This window comes from Gymnoscopelus braueri (genome assembly GCF_963280865.1).
Source record: "Gymnoscopelus braueri genome assembly, chromosome: 17".
Lineage (NCBI taxonomy): Eukaryota > Metazoa > Chordata > Actinopteri > Myctophiformes > Myctophidae > Gymnoscopelus > Gymnoscopelus braueri.
Genome location: NC_137617.1, coordinates 35,489,978 through 35,516,326, shown reverse-complemented (window position 1 = coordinate 35,516,326; position 26,349 = coordinate 35,489,978). Strand labels below are relative to the sequence as shown.

At 43.3% G+C, this 26,349-nt stretch overlaps 1 protein-coding gene across 2 annotated transcripts in view; it reads left to right on the top strand.

Annotated features, from left to right (window-relative positions):
• The first annotated feature begins 2,796 nt into the window (after positions 1-2,796).
• LOC308103994 (calcium-activated potassium channel subunit alpha-1-like) overlaps positions 2,797-26,349 on the top strand; it is a 142,724-nt gene continuing 119,171 nt past the window's right edge. For both annotated transcript variants that reach the window (XM_080454235.1, XM_080454236.1), the window contains exons 1-2: positions 2,797-3,656; positions 25,410-25,553. In XM_080454235.1, the coding sequence (XP_080310361.1) occupies positions 3,411-3,656; positions 25,410-25,553 (390 nt within the window). In that variant the 5' untranslated portion in view covers positions 2,797-3,410. The remainder of the gene's footprint in view (positions 3,657-25,409; positions 25,554-26,349) is intronic.

Sequence of the window (26,349 nt, the reverse complement as noted above, 5' to 3'; positions counted from 1 at the left end):
GAACGTTTTACTTTGAAATGTTTTGTAGTTTTTGAGATATTTAACTTTTAAAACGTACATCTGAAAACCAGCAAGGACATCTTTCCAACTTATACCTGGTGCTTTTACCTTTATCTAATCTTTCAGTGAACACCAGGCAAGTGAACAGAATGAGTAAGAACCTCTGTGGTGCAGTGGTTTAGATATAGGGCTTGTAACCGGAAAGTTCCCAGTTCAAATTTAACCAGGACATTTTTCCAACTTTTACCTGACTCTTGCACCTTTATCTAATCTTTCACTGAAGAGCGTGCAAGAGACCAGAGAAAGTATGAACCACGGTGGAGCAGTGGTTAAGATACAGGCCTTGCACACAGAAAGTCCTGAGTTCAAAATCAGCAAGGACATCTTTCCAACTTTTACCTGCTGCTTTTACCTTTATCTAATCTTTCAGTGAAGGCCACGCAAGTTAACATATTAAGTAAGAACCACTGTGGTGCAGTGGTTTAGATACAGAACAGGAGGTTCCCGGCTCAAATCCAATCAGGACATTTTTCTTGTAGATCAGCTATTTTCAAATGGCCAAAATGTATATAGGGCTGAAGAAGTTGTTAATGCATATTTTGTGATAATAATCAAAATCTACAAAGTAACTAGTAACTAAAGTTTTCAAAGAATTGTAGTGGAGTAAAAGTACAATGTTTGCCTCTGAGATGTAGTGGAGTAGAAGTAAAAGTACTGAACATTGGAAATACTCCAGTAAAGTAAAAAATACCTCAAAATTGTACTTAAGTACAGTACTTGAGTAAATGTACTTAGTAACTTTACACCACTGTCAGTGAGTGAGGATAAGATCCGCCACGCTTATGGTAAATAAGCCCATAGGCGTTATCCAGGCCGCGAGGGGGGACACTGATCCATCCAACGCCTAATACGAGGTGGCAGGTGCGTCCTTTGTCATGCATATACAATGTAGTGGATTTGGGTAAGAAAGGGTGTGTTTGGTTGTCAGTGTCACACAACCAGTGGTGGAAAAAGTACTCAAATGTTTTACTTGTAAGTAAAAGTATCAATACTGCAATGTAGAAACACTCAATATACTTAAAAGTACCAAAAGTAAAAGGACTCAATGTGCAGAATGTCCCGTTTCACAAGTTATCATGTCTAAAATGTATAAAAAAATCTTTTGAAAATTGCAGATCTACAAGCTCACGTGTTGCAAAGTAGATCAGCTATTTTCAAATAGCCAAAGTTTAGATTACATTTGGGGCTGAAGTGGTTAATGCATGTTTTGTAATAATGATCCAAATCTACAAAGTAACTAGTAACTAAAGTGTTCAAATAATTGCAGAGTACAATATTTGCCTCTGAGCTGTTGTGGAGTAAAAGTTAAAGTATTGAAAGTTGAAAATACTCAACTAAAGTAAAAGTAGGCCACCTCAAAATTCTACTTAAGCACAGTACTTGAGTACATGTACTTAGTAACTTTACACCACTGGATTTGGGTAAGAAAAGGTGTGTAGGGTTACTTGTCAACACACAACACAATCACTCCCAGTTTTGAAGTCAGTCCAGAGAGGAAATTGTGATCCACATACACTGTGTATCCACTAGGGGGAGTAAACCCCCACTGTAGTTGTGACCTTTCAATCAAGGATTGACTCCTGACAATTATTGTCCTGCCCAGCTGAGTTACGTTTCAAATTAATGAAGCCTAGCCTATTCTCTTCAGTGTTTCCACATGTTGGATTTCGTAAATTCTCTGCTGATATCGATATTAACCGCTTAATCTTTTTTTCAGTGATAATGCATTTATTCTCTATTATGTTATTTAATTAGGCTGCTTTCTGTAAACTATTGAATCAGGCCTTGGATTAGACGGCAGTGGGCTAAGTTCTGTTCAGTTGCAAGGAACATCTCATGGCAATTTACTGAAGAAGAGGAGGTAGCCATCCATGATCAACAGGTTTTGACACCTGTGTGCATTACCTCATTTTCTTCATGTTTTCCAGTAATAAAAGGTATTTTTTTTGCTGTTGCATTATGCGCCCTAGAAACATACAAATAATTTCATGTCATAACGTACAAAATGGAAAGGCTCTATTCTAGGAATTATTAGATAAACTGAAGTAGGCCTACGGCTGGTATATAGCATGAAGACAATGGAACGCCCAGTGAATAAATACAGTAAAGCATGATACGGATCCACGGTAACCGGAAAACTCGCCCCAAAACACGCTCACCCCCATTTGTTTCGCGGACCAGCGGTTCTTGTATTTGTTTAGGATAAGGTTATAAATAAGTTTAGGGTTAGGCATAGTTTGACTGAGGTCAAGTTTAGGAATAAGGTTAGGTTTTGGCTCCGTTTTGACTGAGGTTACATTTAGGAATAAGGTTAGGTTTAGTTTAGGTATAGTTTACTGAGGTTACGTTTAGGAATAATAAGGTTAGGTTTTAGGCATAGTTTACTGACGTTTAATTACGTTTCGGAATAAGGTTAGGTTTTGGCACCATTTTACTGACGTTACTTTCAGGAATAAGGTTACATTTAGGCATAGTTTACTGAGGTTACGTTCAGGAATACCAGGTGAATACCGCCGGATTTGCTCCCGGGGGCGACTGTGTTTTGGGGCGAGCGTTTTTGGGCATTCTAAACACCCGCCGTCGGGATCTGTCTGATATTGTTGATGGCTCCACCCCCGCTCCACCTGTAAATCTGCGATGCCATCTTCTTCCAAACACAACTGACAGGCAGGCAGCCGCGATCAGCTGGTAGGAGTTATTATCGTTTTAAAGAGAGGAGGAGGAGGAGGAGGGCGAGCCTACATGAAAGAAACGGGGAGCCTCGGTCGTATTCCAGGAGGAGTTATATTCAACAGTGCGCTTTGTGGGGCACAACACAAGTAACGGACATCATCATTATGACAGCTGCGCTCTTTTCATGAGAGAGAGGCATCGATTGGTGTCAGAGAGGCAGATGACAGCGGGTTGGACATAATAATAATAACAATCATTTTGCCTTCCATCGGTAATATCTTCCACTACAACATAACCAGGACCATCGATAACTATCGTTAATATACGCGCACAAGAGTTTGCAACCTTTATGTGATTTTTTTTAACGCACTTATTAACTAACTACGCATAATTTGGGATATGAAGAAGCATCGTAAGGCAGGCTGACAGCTGCTGAGATTTCTGTTTTTGAAGGAGAGTTTGGCTACATTGTGTCGACAGCTCAGGTTTTTTTTTTATTGATAAAGAGAGATGGAAACGCCAACGATGGGAAGGTGGTTGACACAATATGGCTGAGCTGCTTGGCAGGGGGCGCTGGAAGAAGCTTGCTTGGCAGGGGGCGCTGGAAGAAGCTCCCCAAAGCTTCTCGATGCTAGTTCTCAACTGGGCATCGTTCACACTGTATAGACCAGCCTACAATGCAAAGAAACAGAGATAATAAATTCAACCCGGACTCGTCCGTCCACATAGCCAAGATGAATGTCATCATCCCCTTTTCACCAGATGTGCCCTGTGACAGCAATGGCCAGCGTATGTGGTGGGCATTCCTCGCCTCGTCCATGGTCACTTTCTTTGGGGGTCTCTTTATAATTCTTCTGTGGAGAACTCTCAAATACCTGTGGACCGTATGCTGCCACTGTAATAAAAAAGGCTCCAAAAAGAAGGTACGTTTTCATCACATACTGTATGAAACACATTCATACTGAACAAGTCACATAACTGTATTTTAAAGCTGCATCTATTATGACCTGTGCAGAGTTGTGATGGGTGAAATATTAGGAAATATTGTAAGATCACATAACCAGGAAAAAATAGGCCTATCTCTAAATAAGCATGATCTAAATGCTAACTTATTATTTTAATGACAGGAGGACTACTACTGTACAGTATGTTGTAGCAAATACAATCTGCATGCGAGTACTTTTGCTCCTGAACTGTAGTGATTGATTATATATGTATACAGAGTACTACAATACTAGTAGTATTGCCATAGCTGCAAATAAAGCAGCTATGACAATAATGACACCTGTTGTTAGTTCCATATTTATCTGGTTCATCTAAAATTACTTGAACTGGCCTTGCTGTGGCTGACTATATGAGGGTAGCCTAAATCTTCTAGGCCTATATTAATTAGATATACCTCTGGCATTAGTTACATTTGGTTTAAATAGTTTTTTCCATTGATGACATGTTGGCGGCAGACTATTCTTATCTTTAACCCATTAACATGAACTGTTTTGACTTGTTTTCTAAAAGCTATCAGTAGCACTATACTGTAGGTCTTTGGAACCACATCAACTTTTCATATGCACTTGTCTTGTGATGTCTTTTAAGTCATTAATCTTACCCTCAGACGCCTGACATTTTTCATTGGATTGAAAATCAGGAAAGTTATCATTTGGCCCACCTGTTTTTTTTTTTAAATAGGTGTCACAAACATTAACATTGCATTTTCATATTTTAACCTCATGTGATGTAGGCTACTATATCATAATACAAGATTTTCCCCCTCCCCTTGTATCTCCAAACAATAGGCTAGTAATGACCCGCTGAACTTTAGTATCGTTTGTCAGGCGTCCAATGTCAGAAATAGTTTTTTTGCCAGTCAGAGGCTGTGGGCACACACCGAGCCCTGCAGCTGCTAGCTGCTGCTGCGTCAACAACGAGTCAAACATTGTTGGACGTCTCAGGGACATTGTTTTGCCAACAGTGTGCATCTCGACAGCATTGTGTAGCGGTCAACGCTCATGCCATATCATAACCCTAAACTTAAGGTAGTGTGATGAGTGGATTTAATCTCACTTCTGCACCACCAGATTTTCTACACAGAAAAAAAAATCCTGTGTTAGTTTTTACACACTCAGAATAATGCTTAAGGACAGGACAACGGATCATTTTAAATAATGTGGAAAAACGGTACTTTTGTTATAATTTGGCATTCTCACAAATAATAAACCAATGAAATTGGTGTTCAAAGAGCTGAATACACCCCGCCCCAACATTCAAGAAAACATCCAGTATATGACGTGTTGTGATGTCAGGAGTAGAAGAAGTCCACCCTGGTAAACATAACCCAAGCTCCATATAAACAAATACAAGGAAACGTACAGTATATCATCAATATACATTTAATTTCACAGTTAACAGTGCAGGCTTCCTGGGCAATGCAAGTATAGCTGTTTTTTGAATGCAAGACATTTACAATGTACATGTATTGGCCAATATTATACCAAGTACAGTCAATACACTACAACTAGGAACTTCCTCCACCTGGACAGCTTTTTCAGCAGTTGTGGAGACCTTTTCAGTTTTTTCTACTGCAGCCAATTATTTTTCTACATAGTTTTTCTCTCAATTGAGTCATTTTTTGCCAATTAATTCCTCCCCCTGCTTTCCACTGCTGTTGTGGCTCAGTTACCAGTGAGGATCCCCCACCGGGAGGACGTAGCACCTCCCATTACCCGCTGACAGGTGCCAGGCCAGCCCATAGGAGTAGCCTAAGTGTAGCGACAAAGATCACCGTCCCCGCCCAGCTTCCCTCCCCCAATCACGGCCAATTGTGTTTGCATACACGCTCGGCAAGCTGGATGCACCGCAGTGGATTTGAATCCCTAGTCATTCTATACACTTATTTTCAAAAAGCAACTGATATTGTATAGATATGAACTAGTATGTAAATAACAGACGTTGTACCTTATCTGTTGCCCTACCTTTAATTTACACGTTGTCGTTTGTTTTGGTTTGAGCATTCACATGATGAAACTGGTGTACTTTTAGAAGTTTTTTTTCAACTTTCACTGTTGATTAAAAATAAAACAAGGTTGTATCCTTCCTCCTACCTAGAAGGACAAAGAATGTCTGTGCCTGATAATGATGCTTAAGATAGGCCCAGAGTCTCATCTGAACCTAATGCATTGAGCATTCATCTCAGGCAGACAAGCAAGGTAGGAGGGAAAATGGCAAAGGGCTGCGTCAAGGAGAAGGCTCTGACCTTCGAAGAGAGAGATGTCTCTTTCATCTTAGACTGTGCTTCCTGTAGCCTAGTTTTTACAAGGTTCTGTCAGCTTTGTACCTCAATTTATGTACTATGTTTACTCTAAATGGATACTAGGCTAGCGGATAGTCAACAAATCATTTATCAAGGATCTACAAAGACATATGTTTATTTTTTGTTATTTATTAAATGAGTCACAAGTCAAACTTAAAATGTTTCACATATTGGTGGTAATTATGTAATTGTCCACCATCTGACGTGACTGGTCACGTATTTGGCATGTTTTTTAAACACGTTTTTGTCAAGACAATGCCACGGGAAGCTGGTGAATTTCACCAACCTGTTGTTCTGTCCCTCATGGGGCCAGACAGAGAGTGCTCCTTCTATACACTCAAATCAAATCTTTCCCTACATGCTTCGTCTTCTTTATTTTACTCTCGTTGTTTGTACTTTGGCAGCCTCTGCCCCATCTTCCTTTTCCGACAATATAACACCCCCTCAGAATGTCAGAAATGCAGTGTCAGGCGCATACGCCATAATATAGACCATATGAATCAGGTTTCTTTTTGTTGCTAAGCAACTACAGTAGCTAAGCAAAGTATTTTCATTATTGAAGAGAAAAAAAACATCTCCACTCATGCAATTGTCTCGGCTCTTGGGCTGTGTTGTAGGAACACCCAGTCTGCGCATGGCATTATCATCCCAAACATAGTGCTTTTAGTGCATTGTTCATAGATGGAAGCTGATAATCTGTTTCCTGCCCCTTGCTGTATTCCGTCTCTGCTGGTTAGGCTATGGCCTGCAGCTGTGGGAAGCTCGCTGCCATAAAACGACTTGCTCTCCATCTCCATGCCTAAAGATCGATCCTCCATAGGTAGTAGCTATAACCCTATGTCTGTGCCGTCCCAGTCTAATGCCAATCGATGAAAGTTGTCGGTTTGGGAGATGGTGATGAATGACGGCCATTATCTGTCTGGGAAAGAGAAACTGTGTTTGTTGTAAATAGCAGTCTGCCGACAATGGAAAGTCCAGCTTTTCAATCGCACTGTTGTGACACAGCCATGCAGAGTAGCTGACTCACGGTAATGTATATAGGGGTTAAAATGTACATTTAGGGGTTAAGATGTAAATGACCATGAAAGTGAAAAAGGTGGATGACAGTGGATCAGGAAGTAGAGCGGCTGACTTGGAATCGGAAGGATCCCGGCTCCTTCTAGCTGCTTGTTGAAGTGTCCTTGAGCAAGACACTTGACTTAACCCCTAACTGCTTTCGATGAGCAAGTTGGTGCTTTGCATGGTTTCCTCCACTGTCGGCTGTGTGAATGGGTGAATGTGAAATACATTTTAAAGTGCTTTGGAGACGGGCGCTATATAAATGCAGTCCATTTTCCATTTATCATTACATAAAGTATTGTGTGCTGGCATCAGGCAGAGCCATGATACTCACACTAATCACACAACCTGTGGCAATGACTCATCTACTCACACTATCTTCAAGCCTGATTTATCCATACTTACTTTTGCACTGGTGTTGGGCACCAAAATGCATGTAGATCGGCTATTTTTGATAGCTAACGTAGTGTATAAATCAGGCATTAGATCTATCAGGTGCATGGGGGCACTCGGAGCATCTGTCTGCCTCTGTTATAGACAGACAAGCATTCAATTGCTGTGACAAATAACTGTAATTGTACCCTGCTTTACTCTAACGGGTCTGATGTAATTGAAACTCATTTTGGGGGAATACATCTTGAATCAGCAGGTTAATTCTTATAACATTTTTTAAATAATGTATTTTTAAGGCAGATGTCCTTCCTAAAAAACATCCCTTAAAGCAGTGGTTCTCGAAGTAGGTTTCTGGGACCCTCAGGATTCCTTGGGGGGTTCCAAATGGACCCGTACAGGTCTGAGAGTGTACATGGAACCAAATGATTTCTCACGGGTCCCGTTTGTTTCTATTTATTTTGTACACTCTCAGAGTTATGCCTTAAAGGACCATACCAGCATCAGTGCATGTTATCTTTTCACAGCTTTGGCCATAAATCATACAGAAACAGACCATTTAGTGGCTTGATTTTCTTATGTCGCGTTCATTGACATTTTCTCCAAAGGTATTAAAAAACTACCGATCTTACCTGAATAGTTGAGTTAGAGCTGGCTAAACATCATTGATTGATTGATTGATTACTTTATTAGTCAGAAATGTAAACAGCACAAGGTACAGTTAGACATTTAGGCTAAAAGGATAACACAAAAAAGTCCTGGGGACTTGTTTCCATTGTGATCTTATCATTACACAGTTAGGGGCCGTGTCCACCAAGATGTTTTTTCCTGAGTGCAGCGTATGTTTTTAATCGTTTACAATGGGAGCGCCATGTTATTGGAAACACGAGCTACGTGATGACGAGGCACTCAACGTCTATTCTGCGCTCACGTGTTCACATGAAAACGAAAACTTCTCGGTTTTTGAAAATCTTCTCTTCGGGGACTATTTCCTGCTAGACCTTTTGAAATCAATCCACAATTTAACATGCATTAAAACAGAATGATAACGCAGACATCCCAACCTTGGGAATTTCAGGGATATTTCTTTGGGCTTTGGGAAAGGAATATACATTACATTATTTACGTTACAGTTTAGCAGACGCTTTTATCCAAAGTGCATTCAACATAGGTAGGCAAGGAAACTACTAATCACCAGAAGTCTTAAGTACAATCTCTTCTAAAACAAGTGCTGTATATTTCCATATGGTTGCTTCACAGGTAGCCTACAGACTGACCACAGACTTAAAGGTTTCTATTGCTTTTATAGTTGTCAACAACGCCATATTGCAGTTAAGTTTGTTGTCCCAGAGATGAGAATGAATGGTTGTAGAATGAAGGAGTCATCACTAGTTAGTGAGGTATCTTTGCTTCCAGTTTATTCAGACAGTACAGACAGTATAGAACAGCCAACCATCTCCACAGCCCAACGGCCTGGAGTGGCACACACACACCAAGATGCATTTCAGTATGGTTCTTTATAGCAGTGGTCACATTTTGAATAAGTGGGTGGGGGTCAGCCTCCAAAAGTTAGACCCACCCAGACAAACAATAGATCCCCCTCTGAGTTCCCTGATTCAATTTGCACCTGTATGAAGCAGGAAAAGGGGATGGAGACAGACCTCCTGTCTCTCAGGTAGAACAAAAGGCAATGCTGATAACCCCCACTCAGGGCCAACAGCCACCTCTTTGAATACGCTCCCCTGTCTGTAGGCTACCTGTGAAGCAACCATATGGAAATATACAGCACAAGCAACTAAGAGTATACTGTACCTACTGTAGCAAAAGGTAAAAGTGCAATATATCAGCTACCTAATTTCTTAAACAGATGAGACAAATGGGAAAATCAAATGAGCAAGAGCTAAAACAAATAAGTGTATCGAATAAACAAGATCCAATAAAAACAAGAGCTCGTACAACTAATTGAGAACAAGTAGGCAAGGCAAAGAGGAAGGGTCAGGGTAGTGTTTCCTGAAGAGGTGGGTTTTCCAGGGGTGTATATAAATAACATAACCAGGGGTGCACATAACTGGTGCGCAGGTGCGCATGCGCACCCAAAATAAATAATGCGCGGCACATCAGACGACGCGAGGTGCTTTTGCGTACCAACAGCTGGGACAGGAATTTCCAAGCTTTTATTTTTTAGCAAAACTAAAAAATAAAAGCCTGGAGATCGAGGCTAGGAATTTACTTCCTGAAGCCACACTCACACAATCACGCTAAAGCACGCGTCGGCCCCATGTACAGCCATTGTAGGGGGAGAGGACGCATGCTGCACGTGATTGTGTGAGTGTCTCGCATCGCCTCGCATTGCCTCGCTGCGTGCACGCAGCCAGCAGCGGCTGTTAGAGGCACTCGTCACCGATGATAAACGCACCGTAATGGTGCAAAATATGCCGTGAATGTCCCAATCTGGCGGATAAAAGCAGCGCAGCACAGGGCACCAACCTTGAGGCTTCACCAAACGGCGTGAGAAAGAAAAAAAAACAAAGAAAATCGGCGGAATTTGGAAGCAGAGCGTCCTTTTTTCTCGCGCAGCAGCCCCTCCCAAACCCCCCCCCCCCCCCCCCCCTGTTGACAAAACTGTCCGGTGGGCAACGTGCTGAATATCCCCCCCGTTGACAAAATGGCACGGGACCATTTATTTGGTGCGCACCAAGTCACATCTCCAGTAGCCTGAGGCTACGAGCTCAATCCATGGTCTTGAAGGGCGGACCCAAACACAGCCGCCTGGATTTGTGCGTGGCTTCCAATTGCTTCACCAATCTATGTCCCCGCCTCCCCTCCCCTCCCCCCCTCGGCCTGTGCACGGAGCACGCTGACGTTACCAAATTTAGAGCGACGCCCCTCTGCACTCTGATTGGTTAGGAGATAACAAGGTCCAAGACCATCGTTCCTGCATCGCTCCCCCAGGCTTTTTTTCTTTTGTAACAAAAAAAAAAGCCTGGGTTTCCGAGGCTACATCTCCAGGTGCTCTTCTGAGTACTAGACCTAAAAAGTTATGCATCTCTGATACATTTTCACATCATGTTTTGTGACTTTACAGCCAGCCATGTCGGAGGAGGTTGTACTACTTACTGTAGCAATGGTTGCTAAGCACGGATTGGTGGATTACTGTCAATTATTTTGTTAAGGGTGGGTTAGTCTTTTGTTAAATTCCCAAATTAGGAGCCAGCCAGAAAGGATGACTTAGATCCTGTAGATTAAAAATAAACAAAGCAATGGTTGTAACCTCTGTGGGATTTGCAGAATATTTTTGATCAATCGCGGGGGAGTTGGGCCCATATTCAGGGAGACTCCCGGATCTCCAGGGAGATGTGGGATGTCTGGTAACACAATTTTGACAAAAGACAACCGCACAATAAAGTTCTCTGTGTTGGATTACCTGCAGCATCTCTAAGGCAAGTTCAGGGAGACTCGCAGATCTCCTGGGAGATGTGGGATGTCTAATAACGCAATTTTGACAAAAGACAGCCACACAATAACGTTCACTGTGTTGGATTACCTGCCGCATCTCTAAAGCAAGTTTCAAGTCTCTGCAAGTAGATTTTCATTCCATGTCAAATATACCGTGAGTTGTCGCCAATGGGCTGAACATGCCAGACCACCGGTATGCTCTTGTAATACTTAAATAGTGTCTAATGTGCCAGTATGTACAGTATGACCTATTATGCAGTCAACAACTTTTAGCGTGTAGACTCGGGGGTGTCAAACTCATTTGATGACCGCATTGGGCAAAAGGTGACTTGATGAGGGACGAGACCAGTTGCGGACACGCACGCTTGCGCGCGTTCACTTACACCGCTGTCACTGGCTTTTTCCAACCTGCTGTCTCAGTCATTGCCATATAGTATATCACTTTACAAATTGTGTTTATTATTAAGAAGAATAGCTACTTTGAATAAAAAGGTAGTATGTTTTTACTTTTCTGAAAACCATGTTGGGGGCCGCATTGGACCTCTTTGGGGCCGCCTTGGACCTCTTTGGGGGCCGCATTTGGCCCCCAAAACGTGGTTTTGATACCCCTGTGTCTACACTGTAGACACTTGACTAGACGGTCCTAAATAAATTAACTAGTGTTACTAGCTCTGTTACAGTACGTTCAGTAACACTACTGATATGCTACATTGAATCATTCATGGATATGTCTTATCATCAGCAGGTGAGCCTTTCATTAATAACACACCATGACTAGAATCTAATTTTAGCATGTGATTCCACGGGTCATGCGTGTCAATTTACCACAGCCCAGGCCTGCCGACAGGGGGGGATAAAGGGTACAGCAGATGTCCCCCCTCCCAGGCCAGGGGGGAGGGGCATTGCAAATGTCTGTGATTGAACTTAAATGGGATCAAGACTAAATAATGTACTGTATTGCGATCATAAAAACACATTTCAGTTTGTTTCCGCTGTTATTGTGAAAATAGTGCAGTCTAAATTGCTCTTATTTTTAAGGCGTAGGTTTGTGCATCATGTGCGTCCTTTTACGCATCTGAAACTGATTGACCTTTTGTGTGTCACTCATGTTCCTTCATGAAGATTATTCAAGATATTATAGCCCAAAAAGAATGTATGTGCTCTGTTGGTGAGTGGGTATTTAAAAATTAATGACAGTTAAAGTGTGAGAGTGTGATATTTTTTAATTAAAACAAAAACCTTATCTTTGTGAAATGGTTAAAGCTCCATATTCTGATAGTAATCATTGGTATAAAGTATGTGTTCAGTAACGGGTAGTCTCACGTAGCCAGGCAACTATTCCACAATCTCTGAATGTTATAGAGACTGGAACTACACCTCCCGAAATCCGAGGCAGGAAGCTGTCATCTGTTCGTCGTTTTCGTTCACGAACATATATCTGAATCTATTTCCATTTCTGCTAAGAAGCCAGCTACAGTATATATGTTTAGATGATTTTGATTTATATTAGGATACATTTGTGCGACTGTAAAGACGAAACGGAAGTGGGAGGCGGCTTCACATCCGCTTTATCGCATGATCATTTTCAGAGCTTCCGTTGCTCCAGACTGTATGACCGAAAATTGTGGGAGGCAACAGTCTGGCTCTCGAGACTAAGTAACAGGGGTCTCTCCATCCATTGAAGTCTCAAGCTGAAGCTGATTTTGCACTATTAAAACTGATTGGCATTGGTATTAACATAATGTAGCCTACAGTACATCCACTCATTTTCTTTGTGTTGGTTTTGGACTGCTTAATACAGTATTGTTGTTAGTTTTGATGTAAGTTTGCCTACCATATAAGTTTTGTTTATGCTAAGCGAGTTGCAGTGAAGCAGTGATACATGCTGAGTTTGGCTGGGTGTGTTTGACAGTTTTGGGGTTCAGCTGATTGTCCATTATTGTTAGTTATCATGTGACATATTGTGAGATTACTGATGATTCTATGCCATGTTATGGTGTTGTTTTTCAACATGCACAAAGAAAAGTCAAAATGATATAGTTCTGGACACCCTGCGGTGATCACCACTTAGGAACACACAAGCAATCTAATCACCTACTGTATCCATTTAACACCGTCTCCCCAGCTCTTTAATTAACAGAAAATACATTTTCAAGTGGGTTGCCAATTTCAGCCAATCAAGGGAGAGTATCCATTTATCAGCTTCAATGTAATAGTGTTCCAGTAGAAAATGTGTCCGCTAATTAGTTTTTTTGTTACTGTACATCAATTCCAATTTCACTTGTTTATTCTGTATCGGTATCCTGTATGAGTTCTTTCTCCTGATTGGATAATATTGGTATCCCGACCTGAACATTTAATTTCTGTTTTCTACAGTACTCACGCTACTGAACAAACACTCTATATAGCAATGATTACTATCAGAATATAGGTATGTTGAATGAATGGAGAGACTCAAATTGCACTTGAGCACCAAATATGTTGCCAACTGCAAGGTTATTGAACAGTTTGTTGCAGCCAAGCAACAACTTTCTCTGTTTAAATTCCACCGTTCTACTTAGTGTTGTTAGAACGGCATCACTTCTAACGGGGTGAGTCACCCTATTATTCAGTTCAGTTAAGGATTGGATAGGCGCGTGTGCGTGTGCATGTGTGTGTGCTTCTGCTATTAGCCTTCATCATCTCAATGGTGTCGAAATGAATGACTCGAAACAGAGATATTATTTCTCTGTTATATTTGATGGATGATGTAAACATGTTTTCAGAGTGATGTGCATGACAGCGTCTGCCACTGACCTTCAACCTGTGCGCAGCGCAAGCCTTTGAGCTATAAAGTGCAAATTCCTCATTCACTGTAGAACCTGTTTCATTTGCCATCATTGTGTTATGGGTGGTCAGTAACGTTGTAATACCCTACCTGCTAAGTTGATGTTAACAGCGTACTGGACTTAAAAAGCTGACAGTAAGGCATTTAATCACATTTTGCTCTGAGGGTGTGCGAGGGGGGGGTCTAGTCCATAATTCCTAACGGCAAGCCTGCACAGCCTCCTTTAATTGTTGAGATGAATTGCAGTATCAGTGCCCTCCCATCATGCACTGTATATAATTGTTTTGATAATAACCAGCGAGGTCCTATGTACAGTATACTGATTATGGTGTTGGGGCACCATACAGGAAGTGTCAAAAGTTGACACTTCCTGGGGCACCATACAGGAAGTGTCAAAAGTTGTCAAGGAAAGTTTCAACACTTACACTTACGTCGCTTCATGACACGTTGTGAGCTTGTAAGTAAGTAGCTGTGGGAACCACCCGAGCTATGTGGCCCATACTTAGGTCAGGAGCCTGTCCTGGTTATGTAGCGTGAGGCGGCTTGATGTACTGCTACAGGACATCCCCCAGCCATGATGTACTTGAACACCCCACTTGACATGATTCTAGTGTGTCGCAGGGACTTAACCCCAATCCAACCCTTGATGCTGAGTGCCAAGCAGGCTTTGGGTATAGGCTACCATTTGTATTGTCATTTTGTTGGCTATGACTCAGCCCGACCTCCCAATTTCAGGGCAGACACTCTAAAACACAAGGCCACTGAGCTGGTCTGTGAACTTGTGGATTGGCTATTTTTGCCATGTGTCATACGACAAAGTATATAGGGCTTAAGACCAGCTGAAATAAAAACTTTTAGAGCATTTCCGTGGTCATAATGGAGATGAGGTTCACCTGGCAATTCCATAGCTCAATGCGTCGATCCCATAGCTCAGCGTGCCAATACCATAGCTCAATGTCCCTCTTCCACACAGAGCAGATTCATTATGGAGACAGTAGAGAGCAGTGCCACTGTTTTCTTAATCTAATTCAAGATGCTGGCCGGACGGTGCGTTACAAATGTTCTCGTTTTAAACTTGAACAGTGCGCTAAAATAAGTATTTGAAAACATTTGAGGTGAGAAATAGGCATTGCAGTAACATAAACGTGATTTGTCTCTACCTTGTTGCAGTGTGCGAAGCACTCGCGATGCGTCGCACACTGCATCACGGCAGTGTGTAGTTGCATTTACTGTAGATCCCATAGCACGAGGGGACGGGTGGTCGGCTGAGACTTTGATTGGCTGAGAGACACACCCAGACTCTGTTTCCAGCCTTTGTGACATATTTCAGGAAATATGTCGCAATTATGGTCGCAAAAAGCCATTTCATTAGGTCTTTAAGCTGGCCCTGGATGGAGTCTACACAAGAATGCTACGAATGGCACAAGGTGTGACATGGACGGACCACATCAGAAATGTGGTCCTCTACGGTGACCTACCACGGGTCACAGACAAAGTCAGAGAGAAAAGGATGAGGCTGGCAGGGCACTGCGTCAGGCACCCGGAACTAGTGGCAAGCAAACTGACACTATGGGAGCAAACCCAGGGCAAAGCCAGGAAAGGCAAGATAGCGCATAGATAGTGCGTCTACCTACAGTACGTAGATGCACTGAGGTGCGACAGCTTAGCTAACAACACTGTAGAGCTCAAGACCCTGGTGTTAGATAGGAGAGAGTGGAGGGCAGCGATTCAGGAGTCCCGAGTCGGCATTGGCAAGACCGCACTCTCGCATCGCGCGCATAAGCTGGTTAATTTCTGAAGCAACAGAGTAGATGGAGAGCACATGCCAGACTACAATATATCACCACTCTAAATTTGGATGTGTCCTTTGTCTCGTCTTACCCCGTAGATAATGTCTTGATTCATTATTGAGATGCTGTGATGAGTATTAATACATTTTTTAATAATTCATTGACTTGCTGAAAATGTGTCATGGGCCACATGTTCTATTCTAGCTTAATGTACCCTTTGAGAAATTATTACACTGGAGCAATATGCTTATAAAGTTTCAGAGGGTCTAGATTTAGGTTGCATGGTCGAATTTAAATTTAGAGACTATGTTCACAATGTCAGAGTGGAAATGCTGTGCATGAATGGCTCCAATGACTATTCATATACTTGCTGTCTTCTGTGACAGTTTTCTGTGATATATCTATAAGCTAAATTGCACGTCTGTCATCAACATTCACATGAATACTAGATACATTTTTCCTTTCTATTATTTTACCATATTCTTTGTAATACTTGCACAACGGAATCTAGGATAGAAGTCCAAGTAAATGAGACTTCATGTCTTCACATGAAAGATACCTAATTTCCTCTAGCCCTAAGCTGAAACTAGTCATCTCAGCTTCACAAGGGAATCTTGGCAAGAATAATTGGACAGAGGCATGTCATATACTATATCACCCGCTGGCCATTTATAGTTGAACTTTCCCTTCTCTTGCATTAAAAATTCACAATGAACGAGTACATTTTTAGATGTGGTCATTAAACGGCTGGGAAGTAACAGTGTGATGCCAATTAAATGTATTTAACATCCCCCCAATGAAGTGACCACAGTCGATGTTGACACATTCATAATGTCTGCTAAGTATATACTGTTAGATGCAGATGAAAGCGGTATGAGATTTAGGCTGTTATTCCACAAAAGTGGACATGTAAAAAAAAAAAAGTCTCGTTTTGTTTGGGTTTCCTCACAGATCTTCTGATTGCACTGCTTAGGTTGGTTAAGACGAGATTTGTGTTATTTTTGTGTTCCTTTTAACATAAAAGAAAACCCCAAAACAATTAAAAGTGATTTACTAATTACGGTAGTACATTAATAAAATGAGTAACAAACAAAAACATTTATCAAATGAAAACCACATTTTGATAAAAATTTATTTTTACTATAGTGTACAGATGTGGGCTGTGCTTATAAGTCTCACATGTCCTTTAATTTGTAATTTCTCTATGCACTTTCATACACATATGAACCTTTCTGCCGTGCTACTTCCGTGTCGCATAGTAGTGACATCACTGTCGAGTCCTTGGTGTCTTGATCCTTGATCCCTGCAACGTGTTTACCGTCACACGACTACACGCTGTATTTTGATTTTTGCTGGCCAGCGCTAATGAAAGACTAAACTGGATTATCATTTCATGTGAACATTGAAGTGCAACTGGCGGAAGATGTAACTCAGATGAAGTAATGCGTGACGTTGCAATTATGTAGTGATTTCCTAACATATAAATAGCAGGCACCAGCCAGTCAATGAGTCTTGGTGGGTAGCGCCCCCCCCCCCTATGAATAGAAAGGTTGGGACCCCCCTGGTCTACATGATGGGGCGATGCGGGGGCCGACTTGGGACTGACCTGAGTGGAGCGGGGATGCGAAAGACGTGGAGCTGGTACTGGAGTAACGTGTTGATACAACAGAAGATTGAATAAGATACGTTATGTATCTTTCAGGACCTTTCGCCCGCACGGAGCAACTCCTACCGTAAGTAGCCTACTTAATGCGCAGCAACATTCGATGGGGGGATCACTATACCGTGGGTTCGCTAGAGACGGTTCACGTTACTCCAGTGAGCTGGTCGTTGTTGAAGAAGTCTGTGTGTTGAGAAGCAACGTCGTCGCTGAGTAGTGTTGGCTCAATGGGAAAGTCTGACGTTATGGGGACTGGGGACCGTGATGCCGTGATGGTCGTTGTAGCAACAGGGCGGGGTGTGAGTGTGCGTAGTAGTGTTGCCACGTCCGGTTATTGTAAGCGTTGAAGTTATTAGAAGTGACGTTGGATTAGCAAGAGGTTAGCCTTTGTTAATAATATATAACATGTATATGTAGAATATATTGAAAGGTCCATAGGCATAGGTATGTTATTTATATAGATCCAGCGTGTCTGTCCCCATCTGTGGTGTTTTTGGCATCAACCTGGTGGCTTGTTGCTGGCCTTTTGTCGTCCGGAGGAAAATTGACGGAGAAGATTGCGTATTACTCTCGCGCAACCTGGCAACGTCTTTGAGGCTCCTAAAAGGTCTCACCTTCCGGTGTGTCGGTAATGTGTGGGGAATTTTTTGTTGGACGGATTTAATTATGGTGTGAGGGGGCAAATGTGTGTTGAGCAATGAGAAGTGGACGAATAACTGCGTGAATGAATTGCGCACGTTATGACTGGTGTTGTAGTGACATGTGAGATGTTATTGTCGTTATTTCGGCGAAACAAATGATTAAAAACGAAGTGCCTTCAGTCGCACCACTGGAAGGGCTGACTTTCCTCAAATGTAATAATAGATAGTATAAAACGTGAAATAAAATGAGTGGAGTTATACTTCTGTGGCCTACTGTCAGTGTGCATACGAAATTTGTAGCTGATCTGTCCAACACACACACACACACACACACACACACACACACACACACACACACACACACACACACACACACACACACACACACACACACACAGACACAGACACAGACACACACACACCAACCCTCTAATAGACAGAGGTAGCCTCCTGCAGAGCCACGCCGTAAAAACAAAATACTGTTTCCAACTAAAACCACCCAGATCAAAACAGTGCAAAATCAATATACAAAAAACGATCAATACAGTAAACGATTCAATAAAGTTAATAATAAAAACGTATACGAAACAGTCGTGGTTTAAAACGAGAGTCCATAAAACAATACAAGTCTTTCGAGTCCATAAAGTGCACTTTACTTGATTTATTTTTATGTCCATAAAGGTGTGTGTGTGTGTGGGTGTGGGTGTGTGGGGGGGGGGTGGGTGGTTGAAGGGCAGGGCATACTCTCTGGTCATTTAAAATTGTGTCTGTTCAGCTGTTCAGTAGCCCGATGTGGGGTCTTAGTGTGTGAGTGTGCGGATGCTCCTACGTATCTTTTGCCGAACTGCATGGAGAGAAACAGGCAGTGTTGCCATGTCAGCTTATTAAAAGCAACTTTGGGCTTATTTTTCTATAAAGTCTTACAAAAATATTATTTTGGGCTTGTTTGTCATAGATTTCATGGTTGCTTATTCCCTCGCAGAATCTGGCAACACTGGAAACAGGCTATTATGTGGGGAAGGGTGGGAGGGATCACCGATGACGCCGGGAGCTCTGCGGATGCAATGTGTGCGGTACATGTCCGGCAGGGATGGCAGCCAGGCACCGATGATCTTTTCAGCTGTTCTCTCACTGTCCTGTTTTCAGTTGGTGTCTGTTTTCCCTCCGCTTTGCTGTTGTCAAACCAGGAAGTGACGCGGTAGTAGGCTAGTGCACTTTAGATCAAGTGGTTCTCAAACTTATTATTTCAAGTACCCCCATAACTCAAGGAACCCAGAAGGTATAGCCTGGAATCCAGACCGATTCGTAGCAATCGGTCTGGATTCCAGGCTACCCACCCAAAGGGTCCCTGGACCCCACTTTTGGATAGTTCCATGGTGAAAGATGGCTCTGAGGTGGGTAGGACTGATCTATTTAACCACTTAAACCCTATATACAGTACTTCATTCTTCGGGGTCCCCCACGGTTCTACTATGTACTCTGCCCCCTCTTATTTCCCCTATACTTCAAATCTTTGCCGAAAATAGCTGATCTACAAGCACGTTGTAATATGACACGTCTGCTTGTAGATCTGCTATTTCCATCGAATGTTGACCTATTATGCCACGCCCAGGATAGGAACGCCTGGGCTCATGTGGGCGTGGTGATGGCAGTGACGTTTCTGCATGGAGGTCAGCTCATCAGTCAGCAACATCCCCAGGGAACTTGGTGCTTTTGTTGTGAGCTTGTAGATCTGCTATTCTCACCTTAATGTTGCTATTATTCCATGCCCAGAATAGAGACATTAAAAGGCTTCATGTAGTTAATCTGCAGAGGGTGTGGAGCCACTGTTGGGGCTTCATGATGATGGCTGTGGGCGGTGGTCTCCATTGATGGTCAGTGGCTGATGATGGGGGGCCGCCTTCCTAAAGTCCACAATCACCTCCTTGGTTTTGACAGTGTTTAGGGCAAGATTGTGCATTCTAATCTAATCTACTGTACAACAGCCTGATGTACGGTAGATTAGAATGCACAGTTTCTCCACCTCCAAACTGTAAGCAGACTCGTCCTCATATCTGATGAGGCCTATACCACCATCTGCAAAAACGTTGTTATTGCTGTTAAATATAGCAGAGTAGCCATAGCTAGCTAGGTAAGCAGAGTGAACAATAAGGCTGTGAGCACCACCAAAGTGTTTTTCCCAAGCTGAAAACACAAGATGCCAGACGTGAACGTGAACGTGCAGTAGCGGAATAGACGCTCATCAGCTCGTCACGCTGCTGGTGTTTCCAGTATAGAATAAATATGCGGCGCTCCCACCGAAAACTAATCAAAACAGGAATTGCTTAGGAAGGAAAAAACAACCTGGTGGACACAGCCCTGAAGCGTGCTCACCAGAGAAAATTGTTGATGTGTTACAGGAATAGTTCACCCCAAAAATTACTTATTTTCTATCAATTACACACCCCATAAAGCCTTGAATTCATGGAGATTTTTTTTGTTTTTGACTTAATCCTGAGCCAATAATTTGATGACCGGGTGTATTTCCGGTAGGAGACTCAAAGTGTCTGCTTTGAGTCTCCTACCGGATACATTAATAAGCATCTTTCCGCCGGTCATCAAATTATTGGCTTAGGAATGCGACAAAAACTAAAAAAATCTCCATGAATTCAATGCTTCATGGGGTGTCTAATTGATAGAAAATAAGTAATTTTTGGGGTGAACGACTCCTTTTAAGGCAGATCCCGCAGTTGCAGCTTCACCCAGCTGATGGCCACTCAGATGCTCATGATGAGCACTCGGTGGGGACTGGGGGGGCTGTTAGTGTTTAAGTATTACTCAGGAACACGTATACCGGGCAGGCTGCATGGGGGGCGAACTGATGACCTTCTGATGACCAGATGGCCTCTCTAGTCTCTACCCACTAAGCTACGGTGACCTTCTGATTATCAGCAGACGGCCTCTAGTCTCCGCCCACTAAGCTACGGCCGCCCCAGTTTGTCGCTGCCAACGCTGACAGTTTGTTGTCTCCGTGTCAGGAAATGCAAGATCCAGTTGCAGGTGACCACATCCAGCAGCCTCAACTCCTCCGCCAGCTGCTGAGTAATGATTGTGTTGAAACCAGAGCTAGAAGTCAAACAGAATCCTGGCGTAGGTGTTTTTGTTTTCCAGATGGGACCGAGTCAGGTGGAGCGTATTGGATGTACAGTAGTGACTCATGATTATTGTGCAATTGACAGATTGTTGATAGTATTGACATTGGTTCTCAGTTAATCTCAAGTTCGCATAAATGACAGTACGGCCACTTTACTCACTGTACCTTGTATACATTTGTTTATACATATGAAACACAATTTTATACAATATACGTTGTAGCCCCCCCACCCTACGAGGTAGGGGGTCCCTGCTCCATCTCCCCATCAGTTTGGGGGTCCCTGGCCTGAAAACGTTGAAGACCCCTGCTCTATATGCTTACTGGAAGGGATCCAGGTTGGCAGTGAGGCCTGTCTTTATATGTTATATGATCATCCACTCAAAGCATTTTCATTTACAGTAATTGCATTCAATTCCCATGACAGGAAGCTGGTTTGCTATGCCAGTTCCTGTGAATAACGTGGAAGTTATTGAGCAATTCCTCTGGCTTTTACTTGCTTCTTTAATTGTTCTCCTGTATGAACACTTCCTGAAGAAACCCCTTAAGACGTTACAGTCATTTACGATTTTGCATTTAGCAGACCTTTTAGCAGACGCTCTTATCCAGCGTGCAAGATCAGAGTAAGATGGCATGGTCCCTATAGTCAACGAACGACAGGGTGAATGTCTGATGATGGAGTGCAAAGCAAGCGACTAAGTTTTGCAAACGTTGTCTGGTTTGGCCCCATACTTAATGTTTCATGATGAATGAGAAGGAGTTTAGTAATGACAGATATGATCTAATTTGCTTGAAGCACAGGAGGGACAATTTTCCATATTTATTAGCTTCACTTTGCCAGTTTATCAGTTTATGAGAAACACTACACTGACTACAGTTTCGTAATAAAGTCAAATTTTTTTAACCAGGTGCACTGCTGCTAATATAGTTTTCAACACATATTGACATTTCAGGAGGAGACAGTAAATTGGGCTTACCATCTGAACAAGCTGCTCTTGTTCCTACATACCAAGATTAATTGCTGTAATTGCCCAACAAATGAGCACACCCATAATGATATAATGGTACAGTACTATCTCACAAATGTGGTTCTAGTAGATGTACTGTAGGCTTAGAGTCATTTTATTTCTTATGTTGTCTAAATCTAATTGTAAGATTTACATAATACAGTTCACCTGCTGTACTACATTAGTTAGTGTTCTTGCATGTGCGAGAATACAGTTTCTCTTGACTGTATTTAAGTATAGTGGATATTTGGAATTAGCAACATGTGATTCGACTGACAACGAATAGCATCGTTTGCGTAGCAGTAATTAAATATGATTGCCAAGCTATTTATAAATTTGATAAAAATCACAGTTTTTTGTTGGACTATATGTAGTGGAAATATAAATGGTTTCCAGACAACCCGCCATTATTCTCCCAAGCTTTTGAACCCTTAGCCTGAAGTGACGTTGTTATAGATCCATACAGTGGTATCTACTGTATGACATGATCTACGGTTAGGCCGCATAACAGAGGATAGACTACATGATCCCATAGCCTGGAGGGATGATTGCTCTGCGATTGGTTAGTTCGTTGTTAGGCCAACCGGCTGATGAATGCTGTGACTGCGTCTATCAATCAGTCAGTCTATGCATGCATGTTTCAGCATGCAGTCAGTCAGTCAGTCAGTGAAATGGATTCTTATTGGCCAGTCCGGGGATCTGGCAACAACATATTGATCAGAGCTGGCCGTTGGAGGATGACATGCATGCTAATAAAACACAGCAGCGGCACCATTATATATTCAGACTAATCCTCCAGTTGGACCAATAAAAAGATTGCCTCAGTCAGACCTGTCTTGGCACCATCCCTATAGAGCCATTAATGTTTCCCCCTCTTAGTGCTGAACTCCTTTTCTTTATTGTCATCACCTCTGGTGGCGAGTGTGAAATCATGTGAATTGTCCCAAGTGATTGTTGCGTGACGTGCCTGGGCTGCTGGAGAAAGGCTCCTGGGAGACTGATGCGTGACACCATTAAGGCACAGGGGGAGCAGCAGGAGGTTACGGGGCAAAGAGGCCGATAGTGATGGTGTTATAGCCTTGAGGTGCCCGTGGCGTGGATCGCTTCATCCGGGGAGTTAAGAGAGGCTGACCTCCTGCATCCTGTCTTCATTTCCTGCCCTGTGATTCATGCCAGTCGCAGCAGCGCAGACAGCCCACTCACTGGATGGAGCACACAGACCAGGCAGCAGCTCTGTGGCTGCCATGGATACACTGCTATAGAGTCTTTTCTCTCTATCTTCCTCTGCCTGTCATTCTATCAGGTGTGTGTGTGTGTGTGTGTGTGTGTGTGTGTGTGTGTGTGTGTGTGTGTGTGTGTGTGTGTGTGTGTGTGTGTGTGTGTGTGTGTGTGTGTGTGTGTGTGTGTGTGTGTGTGTGTGTGTGTGTGTGTGTGTGTGTGTGTGTGTGTGTGTGTGTGTGTGTGTGTGTGTGTGTGCGCACCTTGACCTAGACAATATGAAGAATCTTGTGTATATGTCACAGGTAAATTGGCATTCCAGGTAAATTGGAAGGGGAGCGCTTGTTTTTAGGCGCGGGGCTGCGAGGCGGGGCTTTGATGCGAGACAACAACATAGCAACCAGGAAGCCTCAGTGGCGCACTTCGATAATCATTGGACTCCCCATCCACTACCACTGAGAGTCTGGGTTTGACTCCTGCTTGGGACATTACTTTTTCAAACAACCGCGGACTACTTTTTTTCGCCGATAAAGTATAGTTTTGGACCATGACGGAGGCGCGCCAACTCAGCAGACCTTGAGGCCAAGGAGTCGCGCCCGAGCGCCTCCAGGCGCGAGTGCCCGCGACGACCGGCCGATGCGACCGGCCGATGGTCTGCTAGTCGACTAAGCGCCGTCCGAGTTATGTACCGATAGGCACAGAATCGTAAATGATGTTGTGGGGACTGCGTTTGCCCCAACTGCCACTCACTGCACTAACATAGCCCGCCAGCCCCGCCCCCTCACCCCCTTGTTCTTCAACTGCATGGAAAAAGGGTGTGTGTGTGTGTGTGTGTGTGTGTGTGTGTGTGTGTGTGTGTGTGTGTGTGTGTGTGTGTGTGTGTGTGTGTGTGTGTGTGTGTGTGTGTGTGTGTGTGTGTGTGTGTGTGTGTGTGTGTGTGCGCGTGCGCGGTGTGGGGCTCATGTCTGGCTTGCATTGCCCTCTAGCGTTGATTCTACAGAATTGCCTGGGGGGCGGTGAAAACAAGCGCCCCTTTTCCAATTTACCTGGAATGCCAATTTACCTGTAACATATACATCAGTGGTTCTCAAAGTGGAGTCCAGGGACACCCAGAGGTCCTTGAGGGAGTTCCAGGGGATCCCCAGCTAAATGATAGATAGTTAGGAACCAAATGGACCCTTAGCCTATGGGTCCGTAACTCAGAGAGTGTACAAATGGACCCCAACGTGTCCATTTGGTTCCATTTGTACGCTCTCTGAGTTAAATTAACATTGATTGTACAATATAAATTTGGGTCCCAGAGATGCCATTAAATGGGGGTCCGTAGCCTAATGCATGTCAAACTGGGGCTCCTTGAAATTAAAATGGTTGAGAATCACTGCTAGCGCCGTAAAAATCTTCTCTTATGGGGGTCCCTGTGGCATATCTTTTCAAATGGGGGTCCTTGGGCTTATAAGTGTCAATTTGGGGGTCCTTGACATGAAAAGGTTTTGAGAACCACTGCACTACTGTACATGAACCCTAAGTGTCACTATTCGTGGATGAGCATCTGGAGAAAAAACGCATCGCGCTTGTGAGCTCGTAGATGGGCTATTTTTGACTAAGAGAATGGCCTAGGGGGAGAAAATGAGGGGGCCAAGTACAGATAGACCCCCTGGGGGATCCCGGTCAATTAAGTATACAGTGTGGTCGTACAATGGTTGTATGGCTGAACTGGAGAGCTTGCCTGATGTTCTAACCCAGGGGTCTTCAACAGGGGGTCCCGGAGCCTTACGGGGTCCTCAGAGTTACTACAGGGGGCCGCCAAATCTTTGTGTGATGGGGAACATTAGCCGAAAATAGCCGATCTACAAGGTCACAAGGCCTCGCGCTGCGAGGCCTTGTGAGCTTGTAGATCGGCTATTTTTGGAGAGTTTGTGTAGAGGGAAAAAAGAGCTAACCAAGTACAGACTACAGAGCCAATGGTCAAGTTGACTAAATATTGAGGGTTTAAAAGGTTAACTTAAAATACACATTAGCATGAATCCAACTATCTATGACCTCTATGAAAAAGTTTAATCTGCAACACAATATAATAGTAGTGGGGGTCTCTGCTTCATCTTTCTCTCAGCTAAGGGGTCCTTGGGCTGAATAACGTTGAAGATCTGTTACTGTTCTAACCTGTTACCGTATCTTCCCTTTCTTTTTGCAGGGTGTACCTCGGATCATCTCAGCCGACGGCATCAAGCGCACTGAAAAGGAAGATCCCGCGGCCAGCGAAGTGGGATGGATGACCTCTGTCAAAGACTGGGCCGGGGTCATGATATCTGCTCAGACCCTGACAGGCAGAGTCCTGGTGAGTTCAAGCTTTTCACCGTTCCCTCCGTTTTGACTGTCAAGCCGAGTCGTGATGACTGTCAGTCAGTTGACAGCTAATGATTTCTCCTAAGCTTACCCGTGGTTGCCAGATCCAGTGCTTGACCTCCCTGTTATACTGTTAGTCTGCTGCTATAGACGTATAACGTAGAAGTCCCTTATAAATGACATCTAGCATCTGACAACAAGCTGCGGAATATCGCCCAGGATGCCAAGTTGAATTTACGTCTGCTTCTTGCCTGATGAATAATCAAAACCATTATGGAAGCATGGAGCTTGGAGGCGAGCCGTCAAAAAAACAAACAAGAGACGATTTGAGGAGCATATTAAGGCCATAGACCCCATAAGGCCCTCATAGCCGACAGAGAGCGAGACACAGACAGACAGAGAGAGACCGAAAAAATAGAAAAAGAAAAGAGGCTGGCGGGACGGGAGGGCTTACAGTTCACTGATTGCGTTTGGTTGACGGAAGTTGTTGCCATGGTACCTTGTCCGTGTTTTTCATAAATTAATGACCTATTGTATACAGGGGTTAGGTGGTGCACGCACATCCAAGAATTGCAACGGGTGCTGGATCCAACTGAATAAACATGAACAAAAGAAAAGAGTCCGCACACCGTCTTAATGCTCCCGGCAATTGTATGAATAGAGCGGTCAATATAACAACGTTTCGGCCGGTGTGGCCTTCGTCAGGTATATCATATACCTGACGTGTAGTAGTGCTCGGCCTTTCACACTGAGCACTATAACTATAACGATAACTACTGTATAACTAA